Below are 19,551 nucleotides of genomic sequence, written 5' to 3'. Positions count from 1 at the left end.
CCAGCAGCAGCGCCGCTGTTCCCTCGGTAAACAACTCGATGCCAGGGCAGGTTCCGACAGGCCACAGCTCTCCGGCTGGTCCAACCCGTCCTGCTCTCCACCTTGGCGGTGACACCGCAAATTTCCAAACATTTTCAGCTCCCAAAGTAGCGTCGGGAGGGCGTTTAGCGGAGCCGGGAAAGGGCTGTGGGGATGGGGTGAGGACGGGAAAAGACCTCCGAGCGCTGAGGTGCCGGGGTGGCCCCGACCCATGGCACCGTAACCAAGGTGCTGGCATGCCCGGGCCGCGTCCAGCGCTAACAAAAAGTGAAATAGGGGACGGAGCGGCCTCCTCCTGAGGAAAAAACTACATTTCCCGGCACCCTCCCTCCCCGCAGGGCGGCACTCCGGCCCCGGCCGCCTCCCCGCGCCCTCGCCCGAGCCTCCGGCAGCGGCGTCGCCCCCTGGCAGCCGCGGCCGCGCCCGGGGGGCTGCGGGGCGCCATGGCCGACCGCGGGGAGCCGCCGGGGGGCTGCGGGGCTGGGGGCACGCCGGCGGCCGTGCCGCGGCTGCCGCTGGGCACCCCGTCGGGGGGCTCGGGGGTGTCGCTGCCGCGGCTGGAGAAGCCGATCAAGCAGGCCTTCTACAACACCGGGGCGCTGCTGTTCGCCGGGCTGTGCTGCGGCGCCGCCGTGCTGGTGTACTTCATCCTGGAGGCCTTCCTGCGGCCGCTGCTCTGGGCCGTGCTCTGCGGCACCTTCCTGCACCCCTTCAAGAGCTCGCTGACGGCGCTGGGCCGCCGCTGGCTCGGCCGCCTGCAGCGCTCCGGCACGCCGGTGCTGCTGGCCGCCCTGCTGCTGCCCGCCTGCTTCGCCAACTACGGCGTGGAGGCGCTGGGCCAGCAGGTGCTGCGGCGCCGGCGGCTGCTGCTGCTGCTGGGCGCCGGCGGGCCGCTGCTCTACGGGCTCTACTGCCTCGGCAGCTCGCTGGGCGTGCAGCTGCTGCTGGCCCAGGCCGCCCGCCTCATCTGCCAGGGGCTGGACTATTTCAGCAGCCAGTGGGTGAGGAGGGCTCGGGGAGCTGGGGGTGGGTTTTGGGGGTTTTGGGGGGGGTTGGGGGTCCGGGGCGCGGCCCGGCGCCATCTCACTTGTTGCGCCCCGGCGGGCGGGCTGGCACCGCCGCCCTGTGGACGCGGGTGTGGGGCGTCGTGACGAGCCCGTTGGCTGCGGGTTGGGCTTGTTTCGTGTTCGTGTGTATGAGGAGTTGTAACGAGCCCCTTGGCTGCATGTTGGGTTTGTTCTATGTGTGTTTGGCACCCAGGGAGGAGGGAGCCGTCCCCCGAGCCCCAGCGGGTGGCTCCGGGGAGGAGGGGGTTGTGTAGGGCGAGCCTCAATTTTCCTGCCAAAGCCGCATGCAAAACGGTTTAAAAAAGCCCCCGACTGAGGTACAGCCCGGCCACAGAAGCAGGTGTCCACCGCCTGTATGTCGCACCCTTATCGTAGCCATGCTGCGGTTGTGAGGTGCCCCTAAATCGGGGTAAGCCAGGGGAGGTTTTGGGCAAGCAGCTGGTGTGAGGTGGCTGTGAGGGGCTGGGGAAAGGCATCTGGAGGCTTGTCTATCTCTTCACCAATTTACTTATTTCCTTCAAGTACCAAGCAGTGCAGACTCAGTTGGAGCGCCAAGTAAAGCTGTGCGTCTAACTTATAAGTGTTGTGTGTGGTGATAAGGGGGATTGGGAAAGATTGCTTTGTCTTACGTTTTCCTTAGTACGTAGACTAAAACTCTGGTGGAACTCATCATCACTTTGTTAGTTAGAAATGTTGAACTGAAAATACAAAAAAACAACCCCGAAACCTACATGTCTGAATTAAGTGGCTATGTGAAAGCAGAGTAGATCAATAAAGTTGTACCTTTTTATGTACCGATGTGCTGTTGACATGCTCAGCTTCCTTGGTGTCAAAGGCTTTTTTAAGCCGGCTTTTAAAGCTAGACTGTTCTACTTTAAAAAGCAAACAATACCCCAAAAAAGTCATAACAGCAACAGAAACCTTGAGTGGAAAATGACACACGTTTATCTCCACTCACAAGTGGAGATAAAACTAAAGAACTGGTTAAAACTGATTCACGTATGTGGGCAAGAGGGAGAAACTGCCAGGAAAATCAAAGAGCAAACTTACCAGGCTTCTGGTTTTGAATGTGTGTGTGTTTGAATCCTAGTTTTATTCTTTTGGTGTGGCTAATGTATGCTGAAATCTCAAGCACAACTTTGGAGGTGTATACCAGAAAAAAAAAAAACACAAAAAAAGTAGTTGTACTCTGAAGTGTTGTCATGTGCTGGGAGATGTCAGGGGAGATGTGTTTCTGGTCTGTTTTGTCCTCAGGAGTATAAATAAGACTGAGTAGAAAAGACAGGCAGTCTCTCTCATTCTCATTTTGTTAAGAGACAAAGATACAAGCTTCTTCCCTTTACCTTCAGTTAAGTGGTGGGAGAACATGAGCATGGCTTGTTAATACTGATTGGAAGATTTGGTTAATTGCCATGCAGTTTACTTGATAAGTTTAAGACTTTCCTTTGGATTGGCATACGTGTTTAACAGAGCCAGTATTACTAGACTATGTGACTTGGCTAAGTCCAGTCCTTTATTTAAACTCAGTTAATTAAGCTATACTTACAGCTGGTAAATGGAAAACTACCAAAGGAAGTTGCATGGATATAGCCTCATCACTCTGGTTGTAGTGCAGTGTCTGACGGCTGTGTGCTCAGTACAGGTTTGTTTATCAGCATCTGATACTTCAGCTTCATATTGGTGTTTCTGATGTGACACCTGTGTTCATTGAAGTGCTGTAAGATTTTAACAGGGGAAAAAAAGTTTCTAGAACTCTTCAGACTTAAGTTCCTTGTGAAAATTTGAGTTTAGATCAAAATAACTAACCAGGGCTTCCTTAGGCAAACCAGTAACCAGCCAAGCGAGCTGCCAAAATCTCTTTCTGGGACACTATATGAGAAAGAAACTAAGGTCTTCACTTTGTAAATAACCTCAGCTCAGCCTGGCATCATCTATACGTTTTACAGTGTTTTCTATTCCAGTTTCATGAATTTTGCCATTATTTGATTTGTATTATCTCAGAACTGCAGCAGGATAACTTAATTTTATCTGTGCTGCTGAAGAGCCTTGAGCTGGGTTGATTTGTAGCATCTGCTTTAACTGCAGTTAAGCATTGAAAAGCTGTTTAATTTCCGTGTTACTTTGCAGGACCAAGTTTGCATGTCTACCTTCTGCTTGTTAGCCACGCAGGAATTTTGCATATTGCACGTCAGTTTGCTCCATTGTTCTGTTATTTCCTGGGACCCGAATCCTCCATGGCTCCTTCTCTGTGGTATCCTGCATGAAAATCAGAACTGTTTTTGTTTGTAGATACTCTGTGATAAGCAAAAGTAATGGTAATCTCATTTTTGTTTTTTTGCACTGTTTCTTTTGGCAGCCAACTAAGCCAATCCAGATCTGTGTTTTGAAATACTTGAATTCAGAACAACTTAATTAACATAAGTAATTTTTTCCCTTATGCAGTAAGGAATGCTTTCTTGCCAGGAATATAATAAGTGAAGCGTTTATTAAAAGTGTAAAGGAGACAAGCAAATGCCTGTTGCTGTGTGGAGCACTTTGACTGTGAGAGCAGTATCTGAGTAGCAGCATACGGTAGTTTATGGCAATTTTTATCTTATGAACTACAAATGTCTGTGCTCCAGCCAGCCACAGTTCTGTCTTGCAAAGGTGTAAAGTGCCTGTATTCTTACTGGGAGCTTTGCACCACCTGGAAGACCCCGCTGCTTGTGCAAAGGAAGAATGTGCACAGTCCTCTTCTCCCTGTCTGATTCCCTCTGATGTAGTAGGTAAGCGAGAGGGTGCCTGTCATTAGACTTTGGCTGAAAACAATTATAATTTTTTAGGTACCAGTTCGGAGTTTCCTATCAAAAGGTATTTTTATGGTATCTACTAAGCCATGACAGAAAGACAGAATTTCTCTTTAGTTCCAGAACAGAGTGTTCCCCAAATACATGACTAACGTGGGGTAATGATGGAGACAACTGCATCTTGGCACCAGCATGCTACAGAGCTCTCTAGTGCTGTTGTCCACAAATCTGGGAAAGCCATTCACGGCGTTGATAAGTGAAGATTTAGAAATGGCTGTATTCCTGGCTGTGGTTTCTAAGTCACTTCTGCAATTTGGAGTCCTAGATAGCACCAGGACAAGCCCATTGAATAATTAATTACAAAACATTAGATTTGAAGAACAAGCACAGGATCTTAGGCTGCAAGAATTGTGTTCCCACCATCTCCTTTCCCTTCATGCTTTACAGTTCCCGTATCTTCTTTGAAGGAGGTTGCTCAAGAAATGTAGTAGACTGCTGGCCTTAAAGATAGGAGCTGGCAGTAAATTCCAGTTGAGCTCCTTACCCTGCTTCCAGCCTTCTCTCCAGGTTGTGTGCAGAAACTTTATGTAGAAGACATGCATTCTGCATGAACTTCAGTTAGGTATAATAGGGAAGAAGGAAGTTTTTCTGCATCTTTTTTTCTTCAATCAGAGGGGAGGCTGTCCCAAAGCAGGCTATAAAAATGCCCTTACATGTTTATATGTTATAACAGTTTCATCATGGTTACCCTCCAGTGCTCACACCTTCTGAAGACTAATCTTGGACTGCCTTGCCCATCATAGTTCTGTAGGAAGTATCTTCTGTCCAGCACTATACTTAAGGTAGGGGAAATTCCTTTGCTTTGTGCCAGCAGTTCAAACTAGTTTAGGCTACCATTTTACATTTACAGTACTATACAGGAAATGCCAGCTAGTGGCTGTATTTATTTTTCTTCAGTAGGGGTCACATGCTCATATTTATATAGAAAATGGTTCGTTTGTAGATTCCAGCAGATAAAATGAATTGTACAGCTGTTCCACATTGACTCTGAAGTTCATCTTCTCAGTAAATTAAATCTGATGCGATCGTAATTGGCAGAATTCTCCAGAGTGAAGTTGGTCACAGGACTGTCAAAACCTTTCTCCCATGGCCGGTCTTTCTTTTGTGGTTTGTCACAAGTAGTTGGTCAGGTTCAGAGCTCTGTACTTTTATGTGGGTCTGTAATATTATTATTTTTTTTTGTTCAGGTGTGGAACTGTAGGTCTCCGTTAGCAGAGCTATACTTCTCACTGTAACAGCTACGACTCATTTTGTGCTAGTGGCTAGTGGCAGTTAGAAGACCCAATCAATCCTTTCCTCGCTGCAGTGCTGAGCAAATTTGGAAATAATTGTGTGCTGTGACCAGCACATTGGAATTGCCTCAGACGGTGTTGTCTGTCTTAGCCTGTTGACTCTGTGCTCCTTTTCAGGGAAATTATCAAAGACATCCATAAGGGAAAACTTCACTTATGTAGGCACTAGATGTCAGCAGTCCCCAAAGCATCCCTTGCAGATTGAAATTCTCAAACATGCTTCTTGGCAAACACTTCGGGTCACGGGCATCCAAGCTGCTTGGCTTCCCTAGTGCCACCTACAAAGGATAAAAGCGTCTACATTTCGTGAAGTTCACCTCCTGGGCAGTTTCTCTTCTAACATAGGAAAGGGTTAAGTTTGACTGTCATGTCGTATAACTATAAATGAGGAAAATGCCGTTCTGATTTACAATTGTATGTAATTTCTCTTTGCAGTGTTCCAGAACGAGGGGGGAAAGGAAGAAATTTATTCTTAGAGCAGGCCTGAAGATTTCTAAAACTTGCCTAGCATATAAAAACCAAACCAAAACAGAAAAAAAGCCCGCAAACCATTACCACCCACAAAAAATACAACCACTGTAAAAAAAAAAACTGAGGTATTCTTTCTGCTGTTTATAAGAGTATTTTCAGTATTTGGTTTCATGGTTTATAAATCAGCCGGGCATTGGCTGTAAACACACGTTACCAAAACCACAGTTTTGGTTTTGTTTTCACAAACGAGATCGATTTTGTAGAGACCACATATGTCCTATTGAAAACAGGATGGGGAGGGGCAGGAAAAAAAGAGGATGTTTGAAGTGGTTTTTTTTTTCCCACCTTTGCTTTTTCCCTTCCACGCACCCCTCAGCTTTGGGAGAGCCTGCCTTGAGGTGCCTTTTGAAAAGGGTAATGAGTTGTGTTTTTGTTTTTTTTTTTTTTTTAATTTATACGCCTGAGGTGCAGCCCCAGGCACCAAGCTGACACTAGTCTTGAGCCTAATGATAAAAGCTACATAAAGTTAGTTATTTTTTGCTATATATATATATATATACACACATATATATGTATTATATATATATATGTATATATATGTGTGTGTGTGTGTATATATATATGTATACACACACACGTATATTATTCGGACACAATGATATTTATTTTTCTACCACCTCTGGAAGGAATGATTGGTGTGCAACTGTCCAGCAAGATTTTGCCTACGCAGTGTGAAATAAAACAAGAAGATGAAGAAGTCTCTTAGGTCGAGGAGCCATCTCTTGTGAAAGTGGCAACATGAAGCACGTCGAAGGAGCACTACTCTGTCTGCACGGAGAGGATTTGATGCACTCTTCTCACAAGTGAATCTTGAAAAGTTTGATTTCCGAGTAGCTTTTTATTAACGGAGATTCCCCAAAGTAACCTTTGTATTAAGACGGAAAAAAATGAAATGCAGGGGCATTTTAGCATTCAGAGCTGCAGTTTTCTGGATATCTTAATGTAATGGATTTCCTTAAATTCACAGCCTAGGAAATGTAGCAGAAGGCATTGAAAATACTTTTAACCTGTGTGTGACAGTATTGGTTTTGCAGCTCAGTTCTTGAATGCACCAAGATTTCAATCATAAGTTCATGATTTTGTCTCTTCAAAAAAGCTGGAATCTTGCAGAACACCAGGCTGCTGCTTAAGCTGGTCTAGTAGCCCTTGGGTGTTAAACTCAAAGATATCAAAGTGGATATAGTTCACAGTTTGGGGTTCTAGGAGGAATGGAACTGGTCCATGTTTGTGTTCCCAGGGGTTTTGGAGAAGGAATAACACGCTCAGACAGGTGTACACTTGTCACTTATCTGCGTAGGTAAATGCAGGCTTCTCTAGTGAAGGGAAGAAGTGGTTGAGTTTGCTCCGAGGTGGGCAATAGCATTATCTGTGTGGGTAGGTTTGTTTGGTTTTGTAGCTGTTTGACAAAAATTAGCTCCATGTAAAACGAAGGGCAGTTATGATTTCTTCACTCTGCTGAACTTTGCATGTTGTGGCATCTTTCCTCTTGTGTCCTGTGCAATATACAGTATAACCACATGAAGTTAATTTTGCTTCTGAAAACTGGAATAAAAATAACATTTCCATAATTCCTCACTTGCCTTCTTAATATCTTTTTTTCTTGTTTAGAAAAACATTTTCAGATGGAAACACAAAGAAGACGCTGTGATGTTTGTAGTGGCAAATGCAATTTGGCTTTTAGCTATGCATTTAAAGCCTAGAGTGTCTTCAGTTTTCAAGTCCACGCTGTTCTGCTCAGCTTTTGCCATGGGTTCATTGCTTTGGCAGCGAGGAGGAGGAAGTAGAAATAACGAGCTGCTGTCACCAGAGCTCTTCTTCAACCAGCTTCACTCAGCGTAGCACCATTTTAAAAGTTTGCGAAACACGCGTGGAGTGGCTGAGAAGACTCCTGGTTGTGTGTGACTGCTGCTGACTGCAGAATACTAAAATGATGAAGTCCCTTTTTTGTAGGGATTTATTTGTATGGTGCCTAGATAGGTGTGTGCTTTAGGCAGCTTGCTTGGAAATGTCCTCTTGTTCTGATGGTCCATAATTTGATTTTCAAAAGTAAGTGATAATCGCATGCCAAAGTTTCTTTTATAATGGAAATATTATTGGAGGAAATGGGTTTCTGCAATAGAAAGCTGAACAGGGAAGGATAAACGACCCTTTCCTCTGCTTATCCTTTTCTGTTGTTTAAACCTGGTTGATGAAGGAACAGGGAGGGAACCAGAAGGTGCTGTGCATAGTCGATGGATTTTGTATGGCAGCTGTTGGAGATTAAGGCTGCTAGTGAATGTTTGAAGTATTTACTACTTTAAGAAAAACTGATGAAAATCTGTACTTCTAAATGAAAATTTCATTTTTAAGTGTTACAGGGAGGGAGGTGGTGAGGATTTTTTGTTTTGTCATAGCCCTGAAGCAAACTGGAAATAGGAAGATGTTTGAGTTGAATAGGATCCAGAGTTTCCTCAAGCTGCTTTAAATAACTCCATTCAAAAAAAGGGGGGTGGGGGGGGTGGGGGAGGAACAAAAAAACACACAACACTTAGAGAAGGCAAAGGCAGAGGGTAGAAAACTGGAAGAAGGAGGAGTTGAAACATGCCGTTTGATCTTGATTTGTTAAAACCTGGAAATGTTTGGGAGGTTGGCAGGCCGTATATCAGAAGTGACTGTTCCTCATTCTCCTCAGTCTTCACTGTTGTGTTTATGATGGGACGGTTTCCATGAAGTAGGTAAGAAGTTTATTAACTGAGAGATGCTCAGCTGTAGCTGAATTAGATTATAAACTTTTTCTCTTTTTTTTTTTCCCTGAGTAGTTTTCTTTCAGCTGAGGGAACTAGAGCTGCTTGGGTGGACGTGGAAGCTGGCGTGCAGAAGGGGTGAGGTTGCATCCGTAGCGGTGGGAGAGAAGAGAGCTGCTTCTGTGTTCAGCAGCAGCGAGCTGCTAAATGAGATCAGCTCTGAAGCCTCTCCCAGAGAGAGTAACTTGCTGACAGGAAGAGGGAGCTATGCAAATAAAAAGTTTTACTCATCAACATAACCGTTCTCAGGAGCTGAGGAGGAAGAGAGAGGAGAGCTCATCCTCACTGAAAAATGATGCCAAAGCATTTCTCAGATTTTCACATTCTCCCAGCTTTAACTACAACTGAAAGCAGACTTCCAGTAACGTTGAAACAGCCATGCTGATAAATCTTAGGCGTTCCAGCAGTAAAATTTAAAAGGGAAATCAAAACACTGAAGCAGATGCTTGATCTTAACATAAAAGCCGCAGCTTTTTTGTGGTGTAATTTTGCCTCCAGTTGGCTGTTGGAAGAGAACTGAAGCCCCTCAGACTTGTGTAGACATCTCTAGACCTGGTCTTTTAAATTTACCACTGTAATGCAAAAATGGATGGTGAACCCTGAGAAGTTGTAATGCAGTCTTATTTATTCAGGGAAGTATACAGCTTGCTTTTTTTTTTAATTTATTTTTAATATGTCTAAAGGCAAAAGCGTATTGTTTTAAATTTGCAAGAGGTGCTACAAAATGCAAAGGAGGTACGAGGAGTGAGGTCTTTGCTGTCTGTTCAAACAGTGAGGATAAGTGAGGAAGAAGGAAAGCTTATTGGATTAAACCATCCTACAATTCTGATATATGGGAGTTGTGCATACCTGTAAGTATAATGGAGAATGTATAGGCATTTAAAATCTCAGAGTAAATGGGGAAGGTTAGGCACTTGCGACTGACTTCAGCTTGGTAAATAAGAAATTATGGTAGCGGATGGATTCTGCAATATCTGAAGTGTTAGTCACCTGGTTAGCTGTATACACAGAAAGCAAATTTATATGAATTGTGATTTAGCATGGATTTTGTACTAATTCTAGGTTTAGTGCAATGATTAAGCTTAAATTGAAAAAGTTTAATGAAAGTAGGCAGTATCTTTTATTCTTCATTTCTTTGTCTGTTGTTGAGATGGTTGTGTAATAACGAAGAGGCTGTTAACATTCTCACTCCTATGCGGCCAAAACCTTTGGAAACCATTCAGAAAAAAACAGTGGGAAGGGCTATATAACATGCATTTAAAGGGTTAAACAGAAGAAAAGGCTATTGCCAAGTTAGTAAGGGATAAAATCCACCATCCATTGACATGAATTTGCTTTGTCAGTTGCTTTCAGCTGTGAGTTGTTGGGAGTGGGCTACCCTAGGTCCCACGCAGTGTGTTTGTTTCTTGCAGCGTGGGGAGGTGCTGCTGAGTTTTGATAGTGCTTGCCCATAACGTGAACCGATAGTGAGTTGATTACGCCATGGTATAGAAATTAAACCTCTTGAATAGGTCAGCTGACTGCATAGTTTTCTTTACAGGACTTGAGGATTGTTATTGTTTGATTTCTGAAACAAGATGACTCATTTTTTCTAAAATAAGCTCTTTTACCCTAATCAATATAAATAAATCCTATTACTTGAATCATTTGCTAAGTTTTTAAAACTGAGAATTGATGAGTTACTGTAACTTAGAACACAAATAATAATTATTGAATACCTAAACCCTCGTGCTAGCTTTTCGTTCAGCTACATGCACGGCTAAAAGCAGTGGAACGTGTTTTGCTTTGCTGGCTGTGAAACAGGCTTATGCCTTTTTACTCTCCTACTCTTGGTGTATTTTAATCAGCAGATCTCATTTATAGAACTTAGACTGTCACTTTTTTGCAGTTTATCATTAAAGCCAAAGAGAAAAATTGTCTTGATGCTGGAATATGCCTGATACACAGATGCTGTGTGGCTGATAGTAGGGCAGCATCTTCATGCTGAGTTCTCTCAAAAACTGCACTGCAGTACACCTTGTGAGTGAATATGTTACAAACCTGTGCTGTGAAAGGCGTGCTGTGATGCACTTGAGGTCAGAATTGATTTTACTTTATTTTTTTTAAATTTAACGTCTGAGTTTTATTAGTTTTAGGCTTTAGCCTGGAGTCTGTGTTTGGCCATAAGTATTACACTGTTTTGTTGACGTGTGACTACAGTTAGGTGACAGTGAAAAGTTGCACTGACCAGCTTTGATGTGAAAGATTGGTATGAAAAGGGTGTATGTTTGCTCGCAGTTCTTAAGTGGTTTTTGAATTGCCTTAAGTGCCTGAGAGTTCCTGCTGAAGTTAACTGGCTCCATCAGTGCTTAGCTGCTGAGCTCGGTGCAGTTCAGATTTCCTCCAGACCACTTAGAAATATCAGAAATACCATATATGTATATATATATATATATATGACTATATATGATATTTAAAGTATTTTATAAGAACAAACGCTTTTTTTTCTAAGATTTTCATACCTCTTTTATTTCACATCTTTTGCCGAGTAGCAGCTTTCTATCTCCTGCTGTCTCTTACAGTTTCCGCTTTCTTCTTTTCACCATTTTCAAGCTTAAATCCTTCATCTCTAGTCTTAATTAGAATTCTCTGTTGTCATTTATCTGGTGAGCAGGCTTGTAGAAAGCAGTTACAAGCAGCAAAAGCAAATGACCACATCTCATCTGCTACCACAGAAACGTTTTTTTGACTTCAGTTAAATGATCTTTGATAAAATTACATGTCACGAGTCATTTTAAAGGCAGGGCTATTCCGTGATCCAACACTGCTGAGGAGCAGCAGTTTTTGTTGAGCTTCTTAAAGGCCATCTTTGGTATAAACTCCATTATCTGTTTGAGTGGGCACACAGGAGCTGGTAAGCTGTGCCCTGCTAGAATAAGTGGTGCTCTGCTGGCTCTGTCTCCCCTGAGGCCCCTCTGGTGCTTGTGGTGGCCCCCTTTCGTTTAGACTCTGACCTTCCAGTGGAAGTTCAGAGCAATCGCTTGGTCTCAGCTGCAGAATCTTCCTTTGGGGTTTCTCTCACACAAAGCATGCGTTCCCCCTCATGCTTGAACCATACTGAAGGCAGACCAAAAGCTCGTCTGGCCTCGTCTCCTTGTGCTTTGCACAAACTTTTACATTTCCCTCATATGGAGCTTAAACTCCTGTAGTCGACACTCCTTTAAGAAGCCTACATTTGGGAACTAAAACCTGACATCAACCCTCTCGCTGTATCAGCTAGGGGTATGTGTGTGCACACATGCGCACAAATATGTCTGTATTGCAAGTATGAATGTTTATCTGTGTGTATCTTTCTCTTAAAGATATGGACCTTGGTGCTTGGTTACTTGTTGATGGTTTCATTCAAGTGGAATATAAGCACCGAGCGCTACTTAAAAGCAGTCTCCGTTCCTGTCTGGATCATGCTGCTCTTTCACCTAGGTGAGTAAGAAGTTATTTTTCTCATGTGTCCATAGAGATCCTGTTGTCTTGAAATCAAAGCTATTCTTGCTTTTTCTCTAAATCCCTCGATAGAGCCTCAGTCAAGATGCAGGTTTTCCTCTCTGCACAGTAACTCTGGCTGCACGTGGCCAGCAGAGAGCCTTGGAGTAAGGAATGGGAAGAGCATCAAGGAGCTGAGCAACTTGTGTCTTCTGCTCCTGCTGCCCAGCGTGCACTTGCTGTGGTTTCCCTTTATTTGAAGTGTGCCATTCAGCAGTCAACAAGCATGTTGATACCAACAATATCAAATAAATTTACTGTGTGATCTGTATAGTACATTAGTGCAAATACAAGACTATAGTAATCTGTTAGTATTAAATATAAGATTATAGTAGTCAGTATTAAATTTGCATATTTAATATAACAATTCAGATTATCTATATGAGAGCTTATGTTGGCAGTGTTAGGCAAATATAAAAGGGTGTCACGATGGAAGGTTTCAGAGCATACTTCATGATTAACTTTGCTTTAGCAGCAGGTTTCAAGGGTTGTTCTGAATGTATGGTGACGCTTTCTTGAGGTTTGAAGCTGCGCATAGTGGCTTTGCCTTTGCTTATGTTTTGACAGTCTTGGGTTTTCTGGAAGTACTAGCTGAAAAGTCAAAACCCAAGAAAGGCACTGGTTGATGCCACCCTAGAGATCTAACAATAAATACAGATTTGGGGGGGGGGGATTTGTTTTGCCTCTGATTTCTAAAGTGTTTTTACTTTTGTGTGTATCTTAACGTAATGCTGTATGTTGTTTTAAAATTATTTTCTAAGGTATATCAGCATAGTTTAAAGTCACTGACGTTAGAAATGGTAACAACTTGATTTATTAATTCTGAAACTTGCTCACCTGTTTTTATTCTTTGTTCCTGTGAATGCAGAAAACCTGCTTGCCTTTTGGCGCTTTTCAGTTTCTCCCTATGTTGTTCTTGTAGCTGGGGTACTTCTCTTAGTTTTGCTAATTACAGGATTCATTAATGGTGTATGCCATCTTTTTATTATTATTATTATTATTTATTTCATAAAAGTACTGTCTGTTTCAGCTTCTGTGGCAGGTTGCTGGAGAATTCCTGTGTTCCTGGTTATAGTTGTTCTGATGACTATAGGCATGTTGCATGAACAGCAGAATGGAAAGGAGTCTTCTGGTAAGAAATGAGTCACTATTTCTTCTGTTATTGGTGGCAGAAGATATGTGAAGTCAAGAGAGAGAATCTGGACTGTATTACTGTAAATTCAATATCATATAAATTGCCAGAATTAACTGTAAGATTTTAGTACATTTGTTTCAAAGTGGTTTATGCATGTTGAAATGAATCTTTGGTTCTTCACAGAAAATCTTTGCAATCGACTGTTTTCCATAACAAAGTAGTTACTCACATTTTCAAGCCCAGTCCCCCATAACTATGAAGTTTAGAATATATTTCAATAATTTTAGAGAATCCTATATGTAGCTTCAAGCGTAAAGCCCAGGAAATTTGGAATTGAAGGCTAATTTTGAAATAAATGAGCAGTATGGGTTTAGTAGTGAGACAGCTCCGTCCAGCAAGCTTCTTACATTAACCACAAATTATTGGATATATCAGTTTCTTAAAAATACGGTTTGTGTTTAGACTTCGAGAAAAATATTTTTCTCCTCTTGTTATTTTTGATGCTTGTTATTTCTGCAGCTTCAGTGGATATCAAGCGACAAATAAAACATTTTAAGACCTGAGCCTTTTTTGTTTACATACACATACATATTTTACAGGGGCAGAGCTTCCTGGTCAGATGATTTCCATTGCTGCTTCAACAATTGCCATGGCAATTTCAATGACAGAAGATGAGTCCAGTAATGAACGTTCCTCACAACCCTCAGGTGACTGAATGCTCTGTAAGAAAATATTTGAATTTTCTCTAAAGGCATGAAATTAGAGGGAATTAAGAACAAATTTCAAAATAGTCCCTCTCCTCTTCATCCCTTCCAAAATAGCACATTTATACTTTATGAAAGTGGTTTATCTGTTTTTAAGAATGTTAAGACAATTATAATTATCTAAGAGCTGTCTTCTGAATTGTAGTATGTGGCTGTCTGTACATTTAGAAGACCTGACTAGCAGACTTTTTTTTTTTTTTCGGAATGAGGGCATTTTTCCCCTGATCTTTATTATTTATTTTATTTATTTTCCTCCCCTTCTCTTTGACTTGTTGTGAGTTAAAAGATAAAACTGGATTTCAGAAGTGGTTACAGAATGACTTTTCTGTACATCACAGTGACAAAAAGCTTTGCTCTCCTTTTAAACTAATGCTCAAAGTCTTCCTTTGAGTTTACTTGAGAATGTAGCTTTGAGTTATAATATGTTCGCTTGCAATAACAGAACTAGAAATCTGTAAGAAAAGGCTTGAAAGAACTACAAAGAGGGCATTTACATGTCCATCTCTGGTCTTAAGCCTTACTATCATTTTTTTGGGTAGGCCTTTGATGGAGTGGGATACTAAAAAATAAGCTATAATGGGGATGTCTGGCAATTGAAAGGTTTCATCAATTTCCTATAGGTAGACAAACAAAACAGGTCATTCAACTTGACAGAATATGAACTTCCAAAACTTAAACTTGAAATGGACCTTGTCCGAGCAGTCTTCTTGAAGACAGGATGTTCTTTATAGTGTTTGAAATGTGTGAACTACGAAGAGGAGGAAACATAGTGAGCGTGCAAAAGAGAATGCTCTGAGCATATAGTGTTAAAAACTTCTGCCTAAAGGCTAGTTTACATGAAACTAAAAAGTTACTTCAGCAATCAGGTGTAAAACAGTTGATGTAGAACAATCTCTTCAGAAATCTTATGGTGAAACATAAACACACTTCCAAATTACAAATACGTCATTGTAAACTGTATTTGAAAAGTGCTTCTTTTTAAAATACAAAACAGGCAGCTTTAGACAACTTATTGTTTTCTTATCTTTGTCTCTATGTTTTACAAGACTATCGTGAAAATAAATACGGAATACGTATGTCCCGAAATTTGAGAGTGGAGTGTCATGGTGACAACTTTCTTATATTGCTGTATCTTATCTTGGAAATCAGTTGTTTATTTTTTTTTGGCTGCGTTTTGGACATCTGGTCAAGTGACAATCTCCCACAAATGTGCTGTATAAGTGCTTTTGTTTTTTTAAACTTACCAGTTGTAGATTCTTTTCCTCTTAAAGACAATTTCTTTTCTGATTTCAAGATGTAACCTTTCTTGGCTGAAAGAAAACTACAGGATTTTTGCAAAGGTATCTCCTATAGTGAGTGTTTTTTTGACTTATTTTCTTTCTGATGACTTTTTTTTTTTAATCTTGCGAGTTCTGTTTTTGTTTTCCTTCACAACAGGAAAAGAACAAATACAGAGTTTGCTGTCTTCATTCAGCAATTGTTAAATACTTTTTCAACAGTCTCTTGGGAAGCAGCATTGTATTCTGTCATGAGTGTTTGCTTTGGTCATCTTTTGTTTGGATTTTCTACATGAATGGTGATGAAACATCGTTCTTGTACAGCGAAAAGTTTTTACCTGCAGGGTTAGGAATTTGTAACTCTTTTGCTTGTCCTCTGTCATGATTTTTGGATGTTTTCGTTGTCCTGCTTTGGAACTTGCACTGTAATACACAGCTATTTTATGAGAAGTTTAAGATATTGGAAGTTTTTGCACCATCAATCTGTCAGACTTCATGGGATCTTCCTTATATCTACTCTAAATACATGTCAGTAATTGTCAAGGTTGGTTAACTGCAAGTAGGAGGAGATAGGCATATACTGTATTAATTCAATCACAGAACAGTCAGTGCTTCATGTTTGTACTGTTCTTGTGCTTCAGTTTGTTCATGAAGAAAACAGGAAGGAAAATAAGCTGTATGGATTTTATATTTTTTTTTTTCTGAACACTGTTTTCCTGATTTTGTAGTTGAATACTGCTTTTTAGTGTTGGGAGTGGGAAGTTTAATGATAGAAGGAAGGTGATCTAGCTTACGAAGGTCCCAAAAATTTCCATAGTGTGTAGCAAGTGCACCCAAGTATCTAACTTCAGAAGCAGGCACTACTGCAGTATTTTGTTAGCTGCCTTGTAGGCAAGACTCTGTTGTCTTGCTGGCTTCGAATATGATAGAAACCAAAATCATTAAATGTTTCCATACCTTCACCCCCCTTCCCTGTATTGTATATTCTGATTTTGGTAGAATTCTTGATTGGCTGTTATATTAGCTATTTGGGAAGGACTGTCATATTGTCATTAGTGAGAGGATAAAAAGGTGTTTTTCAGGTTTTATCTCCAAAGCCACGATGGACCACAGTTAGTGAAATTTTATAGAACCTAAAGTTACTCTAAGTCGAGATTCTGATAGTCCTTCTCCAGTTGTGTTAATGAGGCACTCACACCTTGATTTGCAGAGCTCATCTTGTCAACAAAATGTGGCTTTTTTCACTTGTGGTGTTTGTTTTTTGGACTGGATCAAATCTGTGAACTGGCTTACAATACATTGACTCAAATGGCATTTCTGATGCTAAGGAGTCTGTGTGTTTGGCACGGGAAGAAGACTGGGTCACTGGCAGTGCCAATATAGTTTAGCTTAAAGTACTGTGGAACTAGATTCTGAAAAAGATGTCACGTGTTGGGATCCCCTAGGATTTTTATAGTCTTTTTTTTTTCCCTTCTCTTTTTCCTGCCAGCTTATTCCCATCTGTGTTTTGCATTCTGTGTAGTCTGATTATGTTAATAGGGAAGCTGTAAGAGAGTGAGTCAGTTTAATTGGTACTACTCTTAACGTTATTGTTGCAGTTATTTAGTTAAGATTTTCTTCATTGCAAAAATATGCTGATAAATGTTTTCATTACCAAAGGAAGTTATATATATATTTTTCTTTCATAAAGGTTGTGTTACTAACTGCTTTTGGGGCACAAAGTGATAGATAATTTTAATCTTGAGGCATAGGCTTCATCATATTAAATTCATTTGTTTTGAATTTTGTCTTTTAGCATTTCCTTCCCTTTGATAAACATTTGAGTTTCTGCTTTTTGTCATATTACTTCTGACATATATTACATTTTGAGGAAAAATGTAATAAGAAAGGTGTTGAATAGGTTGAATAGATGGGGGAGTATTCTCAGCTATGGCCTTCAACTTTCAAGCTTGTGTTTCTCTAGTGTATTGTAAGCTGGATCAGTTTGTCTCTTTGTTTGTGTGCTTTTTTGCTTCTTCAAGGATAGACTGTGAAGTACAGGGGAATGTTTGACCCCTTTATTTCTTATGAGAAAAACACTTTCCCCATCTTTTTAGGAAAGCTTCTGTTTACAGGTAACTTCCTATCCCATTATGAAAAATTAACTTCTGTCTTTTTGTCCAAAGCGTAGTTCAAGTATGTTAGGGCTGGCCATCATTCCATCAGCTGATTTGCCAAGAAGCACTCCACCTGAAGCATCGGCTGTGTTTGGTTGCTTGTAGAGTTCTTTCTTTCAGGTTGCCTCCTGTAATTCCTTTGGAAGTGTTCAGAAGTTCCACCAAAAATGTTACCAGCAAACACCTGATGTTTCAGTCGTTGTCTCAGTGTCCAGCTGGGTGGATCAGTAAATCTGCATTATTGTATTAGTGTGTTTGGGAAGTGCTTATAAGCTCTAAAAATAGTTCCCCTTACTTGTAGAACACCAGTGCAGCTTTCTACAACAAAAGAAGAGTGCTCATCCAGTGTGTGAGGCTGCAGAATTTGTCACTTGCCACTACTGTACACGTATGACAAATCCGTCTTTTGTACGCTCTAGCTGTCACGCTTTAGTCTAGGAGTAGCTTTAGTGACACATTGCAGCTAAAATTGCACGTGTGAACTGTGATTTTTTTGATATGCATATAGTGTATTTTAACACAGTTTTGACAACAGTTTCTCTTCGTGAGAGGAAAGTGGTTGGTGTTGATGTGACACAGGTCCAGTGTTCATTGCTTACCTGCAGCAGCGTGTACCAGCATACAAATTACCTCTTATTCTTCAGCACACGGTAGCTTTTCAGGTGTTCCTGTGTTCCCATTCTTCCACAATGGCCGTGAATGTTTTTCAAGTAGTGGTGCATGGAAAGTTTCTGCATTTCTCCTCACACAGCTGAGCATGCGGCCTGAGTAAAATTTAATAATGGTGTTAATGGAGGTTGTACGTGCAGTGACTGAATACAGATTTGGAATCATCCATACTAGCCTGATGTTAGGCAGACTTATAAACTAAAAAGTTAACAAATAAAAAAATACAAAATTGGTATGTTCTCTATACAAGAACTTTAAATTGGGCATAATATTTTTTGCCTGAAATGACTATTGGCTGTTCATTCTTAAGTGCCTTTGATTTTAACCCATCAGCACGCGTTTTTTTGGATTGAACTTAATCTTTACTAATTTACGAATGAATGACAACATTTGTTATCCACTAATCTGTAATTGCTTTTGTTACTAAAGTAGGTTATACAAACAATTTAGGATCACAGTGAGTGCTATATTTGTAGTGTTCAGAAAATGAAGTGTAGTAAGAAGTTTGTAAGGTATAAGCATCCTCTTTAACGTATACTGTGTTTTGTTTAAATGATCTTTGAGCAAATCTAAGGTTTCGTTTTGAGTACTTGAAGATAAATTTAAATTAATTTTAAGACAGATTTCTGCTTTCCTGCTGATAGTGAAATATATTCTGTGGTTTTCAGGTTTTTGTGGTTATTTGCTAAAGTACATTTAGTTTGTAATTTACGTGCAGCGACAGGAGGCCTGTTAGAGGCTATAGCATCTCTACTCGGCTCCCTGCACTGCGTGGCATGGTGCAGCGTGTTGTGGGACAGCTTACATGGCCCTTCTCTACCTCTCCAAAATTCAGATCAGTGTCAAGCTGTCCCTGTCTTCTAGTGAAATTACAAAGGAAAAAAAAAAAAAGCAGAATAAGTTGGCTCTAGGAAGTATATTCTGTTCTGTGGTAACCATTAATGTGATAATTTCCACTTTGTTTGCTTTTGTTTGTTTTAGGTGTGACAGAAGGTGATCAGCCTCCACAAGCGTCTTCATCTTTCTCCTCTTCATCCTCTTCTGGGAGCAGACAAAGACCTGAGATTGGATCTTTTCTTAAAAAGAAGAAAACCAGTGATGTTTACTTCGTTACGCTTGTGTGGGCCATTGTTGTTGTCCAGATCTGGCTAAATTTCTGGATTGTGCAGCTATTGCCAGTGCCTTTTGCAGGTAGTAATCAATTACTAGAAGTCTTTTTTAAAAGATGATTTTGGGTAGCCTTAGGCTTTGGGTAAAGTAACGGAGAAGGAAAGGCCTGTAGGCTTATATGATTTCTTTAAATTTAAAGCTTTTTCAAGACTCTTCATTTTGAAGTGTTCAGAGTTCAAGTATGTGACAATGTTCTTGCTGAATTGTAGCTTCAAGTAGGATTCATGTGTGCTGTCTGTTACCATGTAGAGGACAACTCTGTCACTGTAGAATTGCTTTGTCTGTTGACTGTCGTTAGTATGT

At 41.0% G+C, this 19,551-nt stretch overlaps 1 protein-coding gene across 1 annotated transcript in view; it reads left to right on the top strand.

Annotated features, from left to right (window-relative positions):
* Window positions 1–482: 482 nt before the first annotated feature.
* The window catches only part of TMEM245 (transmembrane protein 245), an 85,061-nt gene continuing 65,992 nt past the window's right edge, over window positions 483–19,551 (top strand). Inside the window, exons 1-5 of the mRNA XM_035550500.2 lie at window positions 483–1,040; window positions 11,900–12,017; window positions 13,108–13,209; window positions 13,812–13,919; window positions 19,060–19,269. Coding sequence (XP_035406393.1) covers window positions 483–1,040; window positions 11,900–12,017; window positions 13,108–13,209; window positions 13,812–13,919; window positions 19,060–19,269 — 1,096 coding nt within the window. The remainder of the gene's footprint in view (window positions 1,041–11,899; window positions 12,018–13,107; window positions 13,210–13,811; window positions 13,920–19,059; window positions 19,270–19,551) is intronic.

The sequence above is a fragment of the Cygnus atratus genome, chromosome 2 (assembly GCF_013377495.2).
Source record: "Cygnus atratus isolate AKBS03 ecotype Queensland, Australia chromosome 2, CAtr_DNAZoo_HiC_assembly, whole genome shotgun sequence".
Classification (NCBI taxonomy): domain Eukaryota; kingdom Metazoa; phylum Chordata; class Aves; order Anseriformes; family Anatidae; genus Cygnus; species Cygnus atratus.
Note: the sequence above shows the minus strand (reverse complement) of the source record. Positions and strands in the feature narration are given on the sequence as shown.